Raw genomic sequence first — 18476 nt, 5'->3', positions numbered from 1 at the left:
TGGGAAGGCAACAGGATGGCTTAGGGGAGTGTGTGTCAAATGTCCTCGCTCCCCCCACCCTCTGTGCAACAAGGCAATGTGGGGCCCGTGGCTTTTGTGTCAGAGTACTCTTGCGGCCTTTTCATGGTATGAAAAGTTGGACCACCCTGCTCTGATGTCTTTTAGATGATCGGCTTCCTGTTGGTCCTTGGCTGCGCCCTCATCTCTTCCTTTCTCCTTGAAAGTATATTCCATGCGGCTTCACGTTTTGGTGTAGCAGGTTTATATATAATGTTTTGTATAGCAAGCAATGTCCTATATCGGGGACGTCCAACTCTCAATAGACTGCGATCTACTCCCAGCATACAAAAACTGGCAGTAATCTACCCATTGTCGATGGATGGGCGAAAGTTGTGGCGCTTCTTTTGGGAAGCAAATGAATGAATGGAACTGAATATATGAATGAATGGAACTGAATGAGCATTGCAATATACATAGAACATAATAGGAAGCAGTAGTTGTTGACCTTTTTTAAAATTCTTTTTGTTCTTTTATATTTTGGGGGGAAGGAGATCCCTGAGGGGCCAGAGATCGACCAGGAACACATCACAATCTACCAGTAGATTGTGATTATCTGTTGGACATGCCTGTCATATATTAACGAGCCTCAAATCTCTTGCCATGTGTGGTTTGGGCTCAGCAGATAGGCACAGCTGTTGGCAAGCAATGTCCAGACAGCGCTTGCCCAATGTGGAACGGTGTTCCTGGCAGGGCCTTTTTGATCCTGTTCCTTACCAAGTTGAGTAAAGGTTTGGTCAGCCATACGTGGACGGACCAAGTTTGGGAGCAGAATGTAAATACTTCCAGCCACCCACTGGGGCATAATGGTACTGCCATTTCACCTGCGACGAAGCAGGCCTGAATGGTGGCACAGGCTTTGCCCGCCCAATATGGGCAAGTCAGCCCTAGGAAATGGGCACAAACTAGGGCTGGATGATAACTGACTTTCAATAACGTCACATATCAGCAGCTAAATACTGAGATGTGCTGATATACCGTGATGTCTGGAATGCATCCTGGCTGCTGCTTCCCCATATATATATTGTTCAATTTTCTGTTTTACAATTTAGAATAAAGGTAAAGGTAACGGGACCCCTGACCATTAGGTCCAGTCGTGTCCGACTCTGCGGTTGCGGCGCTCATCTCGCTTTACTGGCCGAGGGAGCCGGCGTACAGCTTCTGGGTCATGTGGCCAGGATGATAAAGCCGCTTCTGGTGAACCAGAGCAGTGCACAGAAACGCCGTTTACCTTCCCGCTGGAGCGGTAACTATTTATCTACTTGCACATTGATGTGCTTTCGAACTGCTAGGTTGGCAGGAGCAGGGACCGAGCAACGGGAGCTCACCCCGTCGTGGGGATTCGAACCGCCGAACTTCTGATCAGCAAGCCCTGGGCTCTGTGGTTTAACCCACAGCGCCACCCGCGCCCACAATTTAGAATACTCAACCTTAAAATATCAAAGACTTCCCTTCTTCTCTTTCCATGGTTCATTTTACATATCATAAATCCCTGCATCTTTTACAAAAACTATACCATTCAGTATTCCATTATTACATTCATCAAAACTTCTCTACACTGTTAAATTTATCTTAATGCTGCCAACGTTTTCAGCTGTACACAATTCCCCCCCATATGTTCAATAAACATTTTCCAATCTTCTTTAAATCTATGTTCTTCTTGTTCTCTTATTCTATATGTTAAGTCTGCAAGCTGCACATACTCCATCAGTTTAAGTTGCCATTCTTCTTTGGTTGGGACCTCGCTCGTTTTTCATTTTTGGGCTAATAAAACATGGGCCGCAGTAGTAGCATACATAAATAACCTTTTTTGACACCTGAGAATATCCGTCTGAATTATCCCCTGCAAAAAAGACCCAGGATTTTTTTTTTGGGGGGGGTACTTTTAAACATTTTTAAAAATTCATTATGAATCATTTCCCAATACTCTTTTACCCTTTTACAAGTCCATTTCCCAATACTCTTTTACAAGTCCCTCAACCTCATTGCATCTCCAGCACTTAGCTGTCCTGGCTGCTTCTTCCTTCCCACCTTAGGGGAGAAAGAAGCAGCTGAGATACATTGCACCAGCTCCCCAGCCAACTCAAAACGTCTGAAACCGGTATTGTGATCTGAACGCCATACCAGTTTCAGACAATTTACCAATAGATCGCCCAGCTCCAGTACTCTCTCACCCTCCATGACTCACCATGCATCCGATATCACTGGCGAACTTCACACCTTTGCTCTGTCGCTGCTCCTGGGAAGTGTTGGTGCTCCCACCGCTTACAGAATTCCTCCTCATGATCCCTGCGGGGGCAACAAGAGCGAGGGAAAGGGACTATTGCAAAGAGGTTTGAGCTCATTCATGATACCGTTAGTTACAGAAGGGGCCCGGGATAAGGAAACTGCAGAGCTGCACAAGACCTCACTTATCAACACTTATTATCACTATCTATGCACATGGTTCTTGGTGAACACGGGCACAACTGAGGATAGGGTAAAAAGCAGAAAAAAAGACAACAGGATTTAAATTACTTGTGTTTCAGCAAAGTTACAACGCAGGGGAGTGTGATGAACAGCCCAGTGACAAATCCCACAGTTCGGTGGAGAGGAAAAGTGGGAAGCGAGAATTGATAAATAATGGCATACGTTTCAGCCCCCCTATCAAGAGCTTGTTCACAATACCAGCAGTGCCAAAACACCTTTCTACCAAGCACAGAGGCGGCTGGGACTGTCTGCTGCTGTGTAGCAGGACCAACCTCTGATTCTTCTCTGTCTGAGCCTGTGCTCCCACTGTCACTGCCAGCCTCTAACCCTAGTCCTGGAAGACCCTGCTTCTCCCGATCCCCCTTGATTGCTCAAACCCCCTGCTTCTAGCACCTCCCAGCTCCCCACTGCTCTTCAGTGTCCCCCCACCAGGATCCGAGATCTAAGTCGTCGTCTTCTTCTGTGCCCTTCCCCTGGGGGCTCTTGGTTGGGCGGCTCCCAACACTCTTCCTATTCCAGCCAGTCCCTGACAATGGGTGAAGATCTACACTGGGAAGTCGAGGAGGTGAAATCGGTCATATGTTGGGTTCAAGACGTGGGACATGATATACACATGAATGAATGGGAGAGGCTTTGGAAGGAGGAAATACGATTCACTGCATATTACAATCTTAGAGAAAACGTGATGAAGATGGTATATAGATGGTACCTAACCCCAACCAAATTGGTCAAAATGTAGAAGAACGGTTCAGATATTTGTTGGAGGTGCAAGAATGGGATAGGCACACAAAGAACTCATAACCGATCTACTCTCAGCAGCTAGAAACATCATAACCAGATACTGGAAAGACCTGTCAGGAGTAAACATGGACCAATGGTACCAAGTAGTATGGGAAACAGCCCTACTAGAAAAACTAACCAGTAAGCTGCAAATGACACAGGGACAAACAGAAGAAGACACCTTCACACCGGTATGGCTCCCCTTTATCACAAGAAGTGTGCATGCACATGAAAGCTCATACCAAGAACAAACTTAGTTGGTCTCTAAGGTGCTACTGGAAGGAATTTTTTTATTTTTTATTTTGTTTTGACAGCCCAAGACAATGACAAAAATCTATCGACAGCATACAAATCAATATGGCTAACCTGATCAAAAACACCCACCCACCCCACTCACACAGGAAACCAAAGATCACCACAGCCAATCACAAATGAACTATCACCCTACGCCAACCCCGACCAATCTCACCGCTAAAGGAGCACAAGCGAACAACCGAGAACCTACACAAACAACGCTGACACCAAACCCTACATAGATGAAGTAAAATAGAAACATCGTCACCCCACCCCACCCATCTCCCCATCCCACCCACCTCTTTCCCCCTTTTCTTCCTAATGTCTCAACAACCAAAACTGATTTGTAAAAATGTTACATGGAAAAAAATACGAGAGAGACATTGCACACACCTTTGTAAATCAAGAAAATCTTTAATAAAAATACTGTTAAAAAAATGGGATAGGCACATTTATGCACATGTGGTGGGAGTGTAAAAGAATTAAGAGAATTTTGGGATATTTTATATAATGAACTTAAGAAGATTCTAAAATTTTCATTCCCCAAAAAACCTGAAGCCTTCCTGTTAGGAATAATGCCCACGAAAATAAATAAAGACCTGAGACCACTTTTCATGTATGCAATCACGGCGGCTAGGATTCTAATAGGTAAGAACTGGAAAAGTGACAACATCCCCACCAAAACAGACTGGCTAGCGAAAATGATTGAATATCTACAACTCACAAAGATGACAGGGAGAATAAGAAGAAACTCGATACAAAAAGTTAATAAAGAGTGGAAATTTTTAAAAGAATACATTAGAAATTACTGTGATGAAGCTAATCTCCTGGCAGACGTAGAATGAATCATGAAATATAAAGGAAGTATATAATAAAACCAGTTGGAAGAAATGGAAACTAAAATAATGATAACGAAATGTGTAGTTTGACAAAATGTAAAATAGCGCCATGAAAAGAATCGGAAGTCAGTGTCAAGGGTGTGTTAGGTGTGTTAATGTTCTATTATGTGTAGTGTGTACTGGATGTGTTGTATGTCCTGTCTAAGTTAAATGTTGTTAGTAATATGTAAACGGATCTTAATTGATGTATAATATAGTTTATTAAAAAAAGAAAAGAAAATCTACGCTGAGGACAAGTGGGGTACCGAATCATCTTTAACCTGATGGTTGAAATGGGCATCAAAGGCCGTTGCGGGGGGAAGGGGCCTGCTCTGAATCGCGTCAAGTTATGTGCAGAGCCCAAGGGACCCCAGAGAGCAGCCCCCGCCATTTCCTCCCCAGGAATGGGAGGAGATCAGCAGTGCCTCCTATTTGCCAAGAGGCCGTTGCGGAGGCAGCAGATCTGGCCTTCAAGGGGCACCTAGCAGAGGAAGCAGGCAATGCATTCCTCGGAGGCCGGATCTGCTGCCTAGCGGATCCTGCCACCCGAGGCGGTCGCCTCACGTTGCCTCTTGGCTGGGATGGCCCTGAAAGCTGCCTTAATAAAACAGCCCAGATTAATGAATCAAAGAAAACCCTGAAAGCGCACACCAGCTTCAGAACCGAGATCCACGTAGCCGCTGCCTCCACTTGGCCCTTGCCAACCTGGGGCGTCGTCATGGAGACAGCTTACCCTGAGGTTGTGCCAAGTCCACCCGCTGCAGGCTGCTGCGGCGCGCGAAGGGGTTTCCCTTGGAGAAGCGGCGCTGGCGGCTGGAGAGCATGTCGGCGGGAGACACGATCCCGGCGGGCGGCACCTTGCCCAAGCGGGCGTACAGCTCCTCGATCTCCTTCTTCTGCCGGGCCTGGAGAACTTCGACCTCGGAGAGGTGCCTGAGAGGAAGCGGGAGAAGGAAAGAGCGGGCGTTGGGTCAGGGAGGGGGGGCAGGGGGGGAAAGGGACCTCCACCACCCCCCAACAAACCCCACACTCACTTCTGGCGCAAGGCCTGCAGCTCGTCCCAGACCTCGTCCTCGGGGCTGTCTGAGTCGTCGCTGCTCAGGTAGGAGAGGCTGTGGGAGCAGCTCATCCAGACAGGGGTGGTGGGCTGAGCCTCCCCTTCCCCTTCTGCTTCCGCCACAGGGGTGGTGCCCTCCTCGGCGTCCTGCACCGGCGTCCCACCCGGAGACTCGCTGTCCGATTCTGTGGTGCTGGAAGAGCTGGTGCTGTCGCCCCTTGGGGGGTTCTCAGGGAGCACATCCCGGGTGGGGGTCACCTGGAAACGGCCCAGGATCTGGGGCTTGGGCTCTGTCAGCGGGGGGAAAGTGGGCGGACAGGTTAACAATGGGGATGGGGAGAAGCCTCAGGCGCCCGCCCCCCCCCCAATATAAAGGGGTTCTTGGAAGAAGAACCACCAGCGCTTAAATTCTTTAACAATGTTTGCACTAATTGTGCGTCTCCTCCTCGAGAGGTGCGGAGGGTGGCACAACACGAGAACGGGGCCTTCTCTGCAGTGGCTCTCTGTCTGTGGAATGCTCTCCCCAAGGAAGTTCGCCTGGCACGTTCATTATACATCTTTAGGCGCCAGGCAAAAACGTTCCTTTTTAACCAGGCCTTCGGTTGATCTGATTTACATCCTATGCCCTTTTAAAATGTGTGTTTTTTTTGGGGGGGGGCTCTTGAGTTGTTGTTTTATTTTTAGTATGTATTTCGTGCTTTTATATCTTGATTTTATTCTGTGAGCTGCCCTGAGACCTCCGGGTATAGGAAGATACAGTGGTACCTCAGGTTACAGACGCTTCAGGTTACAGACTCCGCTAACCCAGAAACAGTACCTCGGGTTAAGAACTTTACCTCAGGATGAGAACAGAAATCGTGTGCCGGTGGTGCGGGAGGCCCCATTAGCTAAAGTGGTACCTCAGGTTAAGAACAGTTTCAGATTAAGAACGGACCTCCAGAATGAACCCGAGGTACCACTATATATAAATTCCAATAATAAAAAATAATAATAATTTAACAATAAACATGTGCCGAGTTCCCTCTATAAAGTTTAATGATGTTTAAAGCTCTCTATAAAGCTTAATATTTTGAATGACTGATATCCGCAGATAAGAGAAGCGGAAGCCTCTTTTCCCTTTTAATCTTTCTTACTTTTGTTTTTTCTCCTCCCCCTCTTTATGACTGTCAATTCTTGATAGCTCTCTATTGCTTTTATTCTTACATATATGTTTTGATTTCTGAAGATTTATATTCAGGATAAATGAAGATATATGCAGAAAGGCCATGGATAGAAAAGGAAGGGAATCTGTGTGAAGCCAGAGTGGGTTTTCCTCAGGTGGAGGAAGCAGGAAAACTCCCAGGTGAGAGGTGGGAAGACTCACTTCTTTGTATGTGGTTTGAAGATTAAGGTAAAATAGAGGGCGATATATATTTAATTTTGCGTTTTATTATGATTCTTGCTATTAATTGTTGTTGTTGTTGTTGTTGTTGTTGTTGTTGTTGTTGTTGTTATTTACTTTCTCCTCTTTTCTTTGTATTATTTTGTATTATTGTTTTTTTAGATTAGTTTGGCTTTTAATGTATCATATGCTTTAAACTCTTATTAATAAATTTGACTTATAAAGCTTCATAACGTAAAATGCCCTGAAGCCATAAATCTCTATTCTTGAGCGCTCGTCCCCCTTATTCCAAGGGAGTGCGGCTGCAGTTGCTAAGCGGGAATCACGGAATCATAGAGTTGGAAGGGAACCTGGGTGTCATCTAGCCCCCCCCCCCTGCAATGCCGGAATCTCAACACGCCGTCCCCCATCCCATTTGAAACCATGGCGGACCCTGCTTAGCTTTGCAGAACGGGAAAAGGCCGCCGCAGCGAGAGGTCTCCCCATCCCTAGTTTGCGTTTTCGTGAGCAAACAGAGAATACGCTTCCAGGACTGGAGGTGGAACTCTGTGCTGAATGCAGCTGCTTTCTCAAGCCCCCGCCGCCCCAAACAGTTGCGCACCCTATTTGCCACAGCCACACAGATTTATCTCTGGCCCCGGGTCTCTCCAAAACACTCCACACCTTCATTGATGGGCGAGAGCCGAGGTGGCGGCAGCTTGGAGGTGGAAGAATCTGGCGCACTGAGAAGTGACCCAGACCAGGAGGAGGAAGGAGGCACCTGTTTAGAGAAAGTTTTGTATGTGAGAGGGGTCAGTACCGAACCTCCCCATTTCCACCCCATTCGCTGGGCCTAATGTTAGTTCCCTGCCTCCTGGACACCCACATTTAGCACCCACACCCTGGGACATCTACCTGGGGTGATACCTGGTTTTCAACTTCACGATATATCGCCAGCTAAATATTGTGATATCCCGCCCTATCACGATGTTTGAAATAATGATGGAGCTACGTCAGCAGAGCCATAAGCTGGCTTCACGATTCCCCCCACATCGTGATTTTTGCATAGCACCTCCCCCATCACGATTCGCAATATATTGCCACGTCAAAAATCACGATGCTGGAAAACCGTGAAGCCAGGCAATGCCTCTACGCAGCTCCATCCTTATGCCAGACATTGCGATACATCGGTATATGTCAGACCAGCAGAGGACTCAACCCCCACGGCAGCTTGCCAGAAACGGACAAGACAAGGGGAAAGTCCTTACCATTGTCTTTTATTCAATATTCACGGAGAGAGGCTTGGGAATGTGGCCTCTCAGGATAATGGTGTTGCTCCACCCCTCCCTCTCCCCTCTTCAGGGCTCTCTGCTCTCCTACTTTCAAGGCTCGCCATGTTGTGGGAGAGGGTGGGTCTGGAATGCTTTCTAAAGACACTGTGTCCATCAGCTGTCCCCCCTCTGGTGCGGCTTTTTCCTCCTCTCCCATTATTTCCCAGCTTTCACCCCCATCTGCCTCTGAGCTTGTGACCTCCCTCAAACCCCTGTTGTAATTCTGAACTGTCTTCTTCTCTGGAAGGGTCAGGCTGAGGAGGAGGTCTCCACCATTCCTCCTCTGCCCAGTCCCTGACAGTATACAGCGGTACCTTGGCTCCCAAACGCCTTGGTACTCAAACAACTTGGAACCCAAACACTGCAAACCCAGAAGCAAGTGTTCCGGTTTGCGAACTTTTTTCAGAAGCCGAACGTGCTCCGTTTTGAGTGTCACACTTCCGATTTGAGCGCCACACTTCCGATTTGGGTGTTACGCTGAGGTCTGTCTGTTTTTGCTATTTATTTTGCGTTTTCGCAGCTCTTTTTTGTGACTGTGTGGAACCCAGTTCAGCTACTGATTGATTGATTGTGTGACTGCAGTACATTGTTTACTGCTTTCATTTTATGGATCAGTGGTCTCGTTAGATAGTAAAAATTCATGTTAAATGGCTGTTTGAGGGGTTGTTGTTAATCGTCTGGAACGGATTAACCCGTTTTGCATTACTTTCAATGGAAAAGAGTGCCTTGGTTTTGGAACGCTTTGGTTTTGGAACGGACTTCCAGAACGGATTAAGTTTGAGAAGCAAGGTACCATTGTATTGCGATGTTTATTTATTTATTTATTTATTTAAATAATATTTATTAAAGTTTTCCAATTAAAACCAAATTACAATACATGATTAAATTTCCCATACTCCCCTTTCTCTCACCAAGGGGAGCAAACAAAACAAACCCCCCTCCCACTGGGGCAGCCAACAATTCTTTCCCAATTTAACCACTTACTTTGCACATAACATCTTTGCGGACTTCCCCGATTCCCCCCCACCCCCGTTGATTTCCAGGTTAACCCTAATTCACAGTTATTGCCAATTAATCCCCATATTACTTTTTTCTTCTAACATTTTCCTTTTTAAGACTCTTTTGCCAAATAATTTTCATCTTACATATCATATTTATGAATTTAACATATCCTCTGCATCCACAATATTTCTGAACTTCCATTGCCTAATTCAAAATTTCAATACAAACAACCTAATTTAATTAATTTCATTTTAAACTCTTCTCTCCCCCCCTTCCTTCCTACACCCCAAAATTACATTCTATTCATTATCCGTTATCCATTGCCAGACCATATGTCTACGCCATAACACCAAGAGAATATCCATCAAGACATTCATTTTTCAACCCACCCCCACCCTCTCAAATTCCAAAACCCATTGTATTGCGATGTTTAGCTGGCGGTACATTATGGTGTTGTAAACCAGGTATCGCCCAGCCCTGCACTCCAGCTCTCTCATGCTGCTTCCTGAGATAGTTCCATTACTTTATTTCCCAGCGCCGCATGCACACGCGGTCATGCGCAAGTGCGGTGGGTGGGTGGGTCCGCCTGCACGCACATATGCACACTCACCATGCCATCATCAGGCCTGCCGGTGGTTGGCGTACTCAGGGATGGCAGAGAGCCTGGAGGGGCTGGCATCCCCAATGCCCTGTTGACTAGCTGGGCCGGCTTGGCAGGAGGCACCATGACCTCAGGGTAGACGAATCGCGCGGGAGCTGGGCTAGGCGGGCAGAGCACGGGCGACTGCGAGACCGGCGAGGTGTAGAGAGGCCCCGCCTGGGCGGAAGCCGCGGTCACGGCGGGAAGAAGGGACTGAGCCACGCTCATCACCGCCAGGGAGAAGACGTTGGCGAGAGAGAGCAGCGGGGACGTGGAGGGGGTCCAGAGCGGGGCGGCCGGAGGCTGCACGGCGGGGACGACTGGAGGGGCGGGGGGGATGGACGGCGCGGGGAGGAGGGGGCTGAGTGGGGCAATGGGCTGGGGAACAGGGAAGAGGTACGGAGGAGTGGCAGGAGCTGTCGGCACCATGTGGTAAGGCGGCCAGGTCTGTGCCGGCATGCAGGGGACACCTGTAAGGAGGAAGGCAGATTTGGCAGGTGAGCAGGAGGTGCAAAGAAACAGCATCATTACAGAACATAAACTCCTTGTTGGCAGGGCGGCCAAGCCTTTGTTTTTATTTATTTATAAATCATCGTCGTCGTCATCATACGTTTCTTTGTACCCCGCGTTTTCCCTGACGGTGGGACTCAAGGCGGCTTACGGATAAAAGCAAGAATTGCTAAAAACGCGCGGGGGGGGGGAGAGAATAATTAAGAAATACAGTCGTACCTTGGATCTCAAACACCTTGGCTCCTGAACAAATCGGCTCCCAAACAATCGAAACCTGGAAGTGAGTGTTCCAGTTTTCGAAGGATTTTCTGTAGCCAAATGTCCGGCGAGGCTTCCGCAACTTCCAATTGGCTGCAAGAGCTTCCTGCAGCCAATCAGAAGCTGTGCTTTAGTTTCTGAACGTTTTGGGAGCCGAACAGACTTCCGTAACAGATTCCGTTCAACTTCCAAGGTACGACTGTAGTTAAAACAGCAATGGAACTAAAACTATATACAGAAAGGAGATGGATGGACTGCTTAGTCATTAAAATTCTCTTAATAAAATTATGGTTGACAGACAGCTGGCTCCTGCAGAAGATTGGATATTTTGCCAGACTCAGCCTACACGTTTCTCCAAACCCAGAAAACCATTTTAAAAACCCACACACTCCTACATGACAGCCTGTCCAATTCGGTGTATTTGTGCAGGACACACAGCCACACCCATCCTCCAAACCCAAAGGGCCATTCCGTTTCCTTGCCAACTACTTAGATGTCCAACCTGTGTTCCGCGGTTCAAAGGCACCGGACGGATGTCCCATGGGAAAGCAGGAGTGATAAGGCTCCCAGACTGACACTTTTGCCTGGGCATTTCTACAAATGCGGGGAGCTGGAAACAGATTGGTTTTACCTGTGGGTACTGTTGAAAGTAGAGGCAGCCCAAAGTTCTGGGTATTTGGAGGGGCAACCCTGGAGCTGAAGGACTCATTCTCAAAGACGGTGTCTACCAGAGAAGCTTGGACGGGGGACGTGACTGACTGCCCAGGGCTGGAGCAACCAAAATCTGAAACAAGGAGCAAAGAGGTAGAGGGAACGTTCTTTCATATGTGGTGGACTTGTAAAACAGTATTGGGAAATGATCTACAATGAATTTTTAAAAATGTTTAAAAGTGCTCCCCCCCCAAAAAACCCAGCGTCCTTTCTGTTGGGGATAATTCAGACTGAAATTCCCAGGCGTCAAAAAAGGTTATTTATGTATACCACTGCTGAGGCCCATGTTTCGTTAGCCCCAAAATGGAAAATGAGCGAGGTCCCAACCGAAGAAGAATAGCAACTCAAGTAGACAGAATACGCACAGCTTGCAGACTTAACATACAGAATAAGAAAACAAGGAGAACATACGTTTAGAGAAGACTGGAAAACGTTTATTGAATATATGGGAAATAACTGCGTACAGCTGAAAAAGCTGGCAGCATTAAGATAAATTCAACAGAGTAAACAAGTTATGATGCGTGTAATAATGGTATAGTTTTTGTAAAATATGCAGGGATTTATGATATGTAAAATGAACCACGGAAAGAGGAGAAGGGAAGTCATTGATACCTTAAGGATGTAAAAATGAGTACTTTAAATTATAAAACGGAAAATTTAATTTAAAATTATATGCAAAATCAGAAACAAGGAGATAGGCCATTCTGATAACCACCAGGTACAGCTTCCTTACTCCTCACACTGTTCCTGAAAGATCTTCACTGGCTCCCAGTACGTTTCCGAGCACAATTCAAAGTGTTGGTGCAGACCTTTAAGGCCCTCAACCCTCAACTGCTTCGGCCCAGTGTACCTGAAGGAGCGTCTCCACCCCCATCGTTCAGCCCGGACCCTGAGGTCTTCCTCAGAGGGTCTTCTGCTGGTTCCCTCTCTGCGAGAAGCGAAGTAACAGGGAACCAGGCAGAAGGCATTTTCAGTAGTTGTGGAACGCGCTCCCGTCAAATGTCAAAGGAAATAAACAGCTTATCTGACTTTTAGAAGAATTCTCAAGGCAGCCCTGTATAGGGAAGTTTTCAATGTTTGATATTTTACTAAAAATAAAAATAAATCCTTCCAGTAGCATCTTAGAGACCAACTAAGTTTGTTCTTGGTATGAGCTTTCGTGTGCATGCACACTTCTTCAGATACCATGCCACACGAAAGCTCATACCAAGAACAAACTTAGTTGGTCTCTAAGGTGCTACTGGAAGGATTTTTTTATTTTTTATTTTGTTTTGACTATGGCAGACCAACACGGCTACCTACCTGTAACTGATATTTTACTGTGCTTAATGATTTTAATTTGTTGGAAGCTGCCCAGAGTGGCTGGGGAACCAGTCAGATGGGCGGCATATAAAAAAAAATTGTTGCTGTTGTTGTTATCCCTCCCTGCTTTTAGCCTGGCTCTCTTTCTGACTCACTAGTTGCTGCGGAAAGGGGAATACAGTCCTGCGATACCCCATCCATCCCCTGTACTCATGTACACCTATTTTCTTAAATGACGAAGGTCCCAGGAGAGATTGTAACTCTTAAATCAGATACAGCAGATAAGAGAACCCCTGAAATATTAACCCTTCCATTATTCCAAGTGTGCGTATGGCAGAACCAGTCGGACTAATATCAGGGCTGGCCCATGCATGAGGCAGACTGAAGCAGCTGCCTCAGGCGGTGGAATCCTGTGGGGCAGCACCCATGCGGGCCTACCCCTGTTGCCGCCACACAACCCCAGTAAATGAGGCTTCGTGAGGGGCAGCACTTTCCCGTTTCACCTCAGGCGGCAAAACAAGCCGTGCTTCCCCTGAGAAATATTCTCTTGAATTACAGTTGCAGTTCAACGAATGGGATAAAGGGGGAAAGGCAAGGGGCCCACACAATTTGACGGTTAACTTGAGAGATCAGCCCTGGTAAAGGAAAGGGCACAGGAGTGCTAATCTGGGGTACAGAAGGCGTTGGGGTTACATACCGCTAAGAGATGAGGATGAAGAGATGGAGCGCGAGAGGCCTTGCAGAGGCAGCTCACCCTACAATGACACAGAATTACAAAAATAAAATGCTTCCATTGGGCCCAGGAGAAATCCAAAACATCATATGGATGAAAGAAAAGGCGCGTTGGGCTAGTTTTGCCAGCAGTGATCACTCTGAAATCAGGCCTGAAATGTGTAAAGTAATAAAATAAAGCATACTTTGGACCATATGCAGAGCGCCTTCACCTTTTCACGGGAGGACCGCAAACCAACCACCGTAAACGTGGGATTAAACGGAGGGTATTTCTGCTCGGGGTGTGGCATTCAGGAGGGCTTGGACCCCTTCCTCCTCATCCCACCCGCCCTGTCTCTGTGGAAAGAGCCGCCTTGGGAGAATAGGCCCTCACATTCAGAGGGGAGGAAACAAGGAAAAAGTGGGAAGGTAGATGACGTCGGAAGGCCCTTTACTCAATTTGACAGGGAAGTGGGAGAGACACCTGTAAGTCCATTTTAAACAACAACTGACAAAGCACATCTGTGTGCCTAAAAGGTTTGGTGGACTTCGTTCTGGCTTCACTGCAACCAGAGGGGGAGGTCAGGGCTGAAACACCCAGAAGAAGGCTACCTAAATTCCCCCGACTTCCATGGGTCTGGCACTCACCGAGAGTCCATCAGCAGCCAAAACTGGGGACAGGCTCCCTGTTTCAGGGCTGCTCAGAGCCCCCAGGTCTTTGCTCAGGAGGGTCCCCACACGCTGGATAATATCACGGATTCTCCGGATGAATCCCTCCTGTTCAGATTTCAGGATGAATTCTTTGGCAACCTGAAGAAGACGGAGACACGATGAAAGAAGAGGAGTCAAGAGTCAGGATTGAGAACGTGAAGATCTTACCGCAGCGTGAAAACCCCGCGTCCTCACCATGACAGCTGCAATCTCCTCTGGGCTGTCTCCATCCAAGTCAAATTTGAAGGTCACCATCTTGTTGTTGTGCGTTTGTAGCTGGCACTCAACCACCCGGTCATTCTGGACTGGCATCTGCACACATGGAAGGTTGCAAATTATTATTATTTTATTCATAATTTTTATTGGTATCTTACATAAACATATCTTATACATTACCATTACATTACATTTTATACTTTGAATTCACCTTTGAATTTACAACTTCAACTTCAACTTTATATACCACAAACCTTCTTACAATACCTTACAATACAAATCCACCAACAATTAATCCCTCCATCCCCCCTCCCCCCTCATCCCCCCTGCTTCCCCCCTTCTTCCTCTGTTTTATTCTTCTTCTTAATTAGTTCTCGCGGTTTTACACTTCTTTATTGTTCCTATCTTGTAATCTAAATTGTTTCTTTAATTTTTAATCTTCGTATTATCTTTTTTACATTACAGATTTTATACCTCCAACAAAGAATTATATGTTAAGCCATGAGTCTTATGCCACAGTTCAAATTCCACACATCCTATTCAAATATAACATAAATTTTCCCCATTCCAAAGAATGGAAGGTTGCAAATGAAACAACGACATCTACCACACGGAGACTCCTGAGACTACCCAAGCACCTACAACCTTGCAGGCGGAAGGACGAAATGGTGCGTGCCCCTTCCCCCAAGTCCACTGGGTGAACAGACTGAAATACGACGTTTTCGACCAGTTCTAGCTTTCGTTTGCAGGTGAATTACGCCTGCGGGTGGCCAGTTATGTTTCGGAGGCAGCATGTGCTTCTGAAGCCCAGTAGCCGGCTGACGTCATGATTAATGGAGGTAGCTCTCCGCTGCCCTCTGGGGCAGTGGGGAGGTTTAGGCAGGGGAAGGCCAGGATTTATGAGGTAAAATTCCTGGCAATTGCTCCTCAGGGGGTTCTGGGGCGCTCACAGCATCCCGCTGTGCCACTTAAGCCCGTGTCTGCCAACTTGAGCGGGTGCGACCTGGGAGTATGTCCCTGGCATGGACAAGCCTCTGTCTCCGGCATGATTGGTGACTGGTTCCTCATCAATTTGGAATATTGCCGTTAATCAGGAGGCGCTCCTGAAATGATACATGATTAACGGGCTGCAATCAATCAGCTGCCGAAATGACTGGGTTTGGCTCTTTGAAGGTACAGTGGTGCCCCGCTAGACGAAAATAATTTGTTCTGCGAGTATTTTTGTCTAGCGGGTTTTTCGTCTAGCGAAGCGGCAATGTAAACCGCGGTTTTCGCTAGACGGGGAAAAAAAAAACCCCCGAAAAAATTCGTCTTGTGAGGCAGCCCCATAGACTTTTTCGTCTTGCGGGGCAGCCTCCCGCTAGACGAATGCCTTCGTCTAGCGAGTTTTTCATCTAGCGAGGCATTCGTCTAGCGGGGCACCACTGTATTTGAATTCTGAAGCTTGGAAATCCTCACAACGGCCAGAAAGGAAGGGAGAGGGCAAGGTGCTTTGTGATTTCATATGGTTTTCAAAGGGTTCCTTTCCCCCTCTTGTCCTCCCCTGCAAAATGAAAACATTAATGTTTTCCTTCGAACGCCAATAATTCATGTGAGCTCTGGCTGTCTCACTCTGAAACAAAAAGGAAAAGGGTTGAATCCATGCTTAGTCATGCCAAGAGCAGGCCCAATGCAATCCATGGGGCTTGAGTGTCAGTGGGTCTACGCAAAGCACAACTAAGTCTGGATCCAGCCCACTGTCAGTCAGTCAGGAAACCTAATCAGCTGAGAACCACAGGATATATATTAGCACAATGGAGATGGGAGTTCAGAAACCACACACAAATACCCCACAAAGCACCCAAGCCTGTCGCGATGCGGGCAGCGCTCACGTTTGTGATGCGTAGGCGAGATCGGGCACGGCGACGCAGCAGTCTTACAGACCCCCTCTTGGCCAGGGGCTTCGCTCGGCGCTCGCTCGCAGAGATACCCTCGTAACCATCACTCAAGCCAGACGCCACGTCGGACGCGTAGCTGCGTCGCAGGCGACCAAAACAGGAAGTGAAACGTGAGCAAATGTGACTGATCTGGGCACACATGATGAAATGCACCTCGGCTTGCTACCCCTCTGAATCCCTCTCCGCCCTTGATCTCGCTGTGCCAGGACGGGTGAATCCGTGGCAAGGGCACATGTGGGCATCCCTTCACCAGCCCCGAGGAGAAGGAGGCGCCATCGCCCCGAAGGCCTGGCCCAGGCCCAGCTTGCCTCCCTGCGGCTGCGGCCTCGGTGATGGAGCCACATCATTGCACTCCCTCAAAATCGTGTGCCCGGGCCCGTGGCCCCTCTGCCCGTCCGCCCACAACCACCCCACAAGCTACACAGCAAGGCTTGGGGTGAGGAATGTGAGAAAAGCAGGTACAGTGGTACCTCGGGTTTCAAACACCTCAGGTTACAAATACTTCGGGTCACAGACTCTGCTAACCCGAAAGTAGTACCCCGGGTTAAAAACTTTACCTCAGGATGAGAACAGAAATCGCGCAGCGGTGCTGCAGCGGCAGCAGGAGACCCCATTAGCTAAACTGGTACCTCAGGTTAAGAACGGTTTCAGGTTAAGAATGGACCTCCGGGACGAATTAAGTTCGTAACCAGAGGTGCCACTGTATCTCCTCACATTCCCAGCAACCTAAACCCAGCAGCGATCCGGCATGTCCTTACCTGTCCCCAGGGGAAGGGAAGTCGCTGATGGAGACTGGGTTCACGCTCACAGCAATGGTCTGGGGATATAAAAACCACCGATGAAGGCAGTTTGCCGTGACAATTCGACACCTCCCCGGTCCGAGGCGCACAGGGGCACCACGGCCGCCCATGCCAGGCGTCAGCACTGCCACTCACCGAAGCGAAGGAATGCTCAGGGGCGACTGGGGGGCTGGAGCAGCTCTGTGGCAAGTCGGACAAATCCACAAATCCAGAGGAGCTCAGGTACCCGTCCGTCTCACAATCAGCTGGGGGGGTGGAAATGAGAAAGAAAAAAGGTGAAACGAAAGGCCAGGCCTGGCTTCTAACCCGGGAGCCTTACAAATTCACTGGGGACTTTGTCCCAGGTGTGTTTATTATTTTACACTGGTTTAAATTCAGATCACATAACATACAATTTACACATCAAAATCTATTTATTTGTCCTGGCGACTTCCCATCCTTACATCTGTGATGGGTCTAATTCTCTCTCTCCCCTGCTGCCTGTCCAACCTCTTAAAGCTTATCTATTTAACCTAAATCCTGTTTTACAATCTTTTCTATTTTCTTGCCATTGCTCATAAGTCAAAGCCTGTTTGAAATTTTATTTGGCCATATTGCGTTCTTATCTAGACTGAAAAGGGTCTCCATTCTTCCACAAATATTTCGTCTTTCTGATTCCTTATTTTAGCTGTGAGGCCTGCCACTTCTGAGTACGCCAGTAGCTTGAGTACCCATTCCTCCTTTGTTGGGATTTCTGGTGTTTTCTGTTTTTGTGCGTACAGTACTCTGGCTGCCATGATGTCATACAAAAACAATTTTACCAACTTTTTTGGGGATCTCTGTTTCACATATTCCCAAAAGAAATGCTTCTGGCTTTGGGGGTATATCTATTGTGAACATCTTTTTTTTTTAGTTCATTATATATCATCTCCCAATTACTTTTTTGCATGTCCAACAGGTATGGAAAAAGGAACCTTCCACCTGCATAGGATTCCAACACTTATTTGAGACTGTTCTACACATCTTAGCCAACTGGTAGGGTGTCAAATACCATCTGTGTAGCATTTTCGTACAATTTTCCTTAATGGCTTAGCATGTGGTAAATGTAATAAGTGCCCTCCACAATTTTCTCATGTAAACGTTGAGGGGTCAGCTTTCAGAAGCGGCGAGCTGGGGTGACACCAAATTAATTTTGCCATTCTAACCACTCACACCATGCTGGTACTGGTACTCTCTCGTAAAAGGTAAAGGACCCCTGGACGGTTCAGTCCAGTCAAAGGCGACTATGGGGTTGTGGCGCTCATCTTGCTTTCAGGCCGAAGGAGCCGGCCTTTGTCCACAGACAGCTTTCCGGGTCATGTGGCCGGCACGACTAAACCGCTTCTGGCGCAACAGAACACCGTGACGGAAACCAGAGCGCACGGAAATGCCGTTTACCTTCCTGCCGCAGTGGTACCTATTTATATACTTGCA

The 18476-nt window shown here is 47.5% G+C and overlaps 1 protein-coding gene across 1 annotated transcript in view; it reads right to left on the bottom strand.

Moving 5' to 3' along the window:
• WNK4 (WNK lysine deficient protein kinase 4) overlaps positions 1 to 18476 on the bottom strand; it is a 49446-nt gene that overhangs the window by 2211 nt on the left and 28759 nt on the right. The window contains exons 8-19 of the mRNA XM_033170015.1: positions 17160 to 17269; positions 16983 to 17041; positions 16159 to 16300; positions 14267 to 14383; positions 14009 to 14170; positions 13347 to 13404; positions 11268 to 11420; positions 9839 to 10338; positions 7580 to 7676; positions 5513 to 5825; positions 5212 to 5411; positions 2246 to 2346 (exon numbers count right to left, since the gene is read on the bottom strand). Coding sequence (XP_033025906.1) covers positions 2246 to 2346; positions 5212 to 5411; positions 5513 to 5825; positions 7580 to 7676; positions 9839 to 10338; positions 11268 to 11420; positions 13347 to 13404; positions 14009 to 14170; positions 14267 to 14383; positions 16159 to 16300; positions 16983 to 17041; positions 17160 to 17269 — 2012 coding nt within the window. The remainder of the gene's footprint in view (positions 1 to 2245; positions 2347 to 5211; positions 5412 to 5512; positions 5826 to 7579; positions 7677 to 9838; positions 10339 to 11267; positions 11421 to 13346; positions 13405 to 14008; positions 14171 to 14266; positions 14384 to 16158; positions 16301 to 16982; positions 17042 to 17159; positions 17270 to 18476) is intronic.

This window comes from Lacerta agilis, chromosome 14 (assembly GCF_009819535.1).
Source record: "Lacerta agilis isolate rLacAgi1 chromosome 14, rLacAgi1.pri, whole genome shotgun sequence".
NCBI classification, from domain to species: domain Eukaryota; kingdom Metazoa; phylum Chordata; class Lepidosauria; order Squamata; family Lacertidae; genus Lacerta; species Lacerta agilis.
Note: the sequence above shows the minus strand (reverse complement) of the source record. Positions and strands in the feature narration are given on the sequence as shown.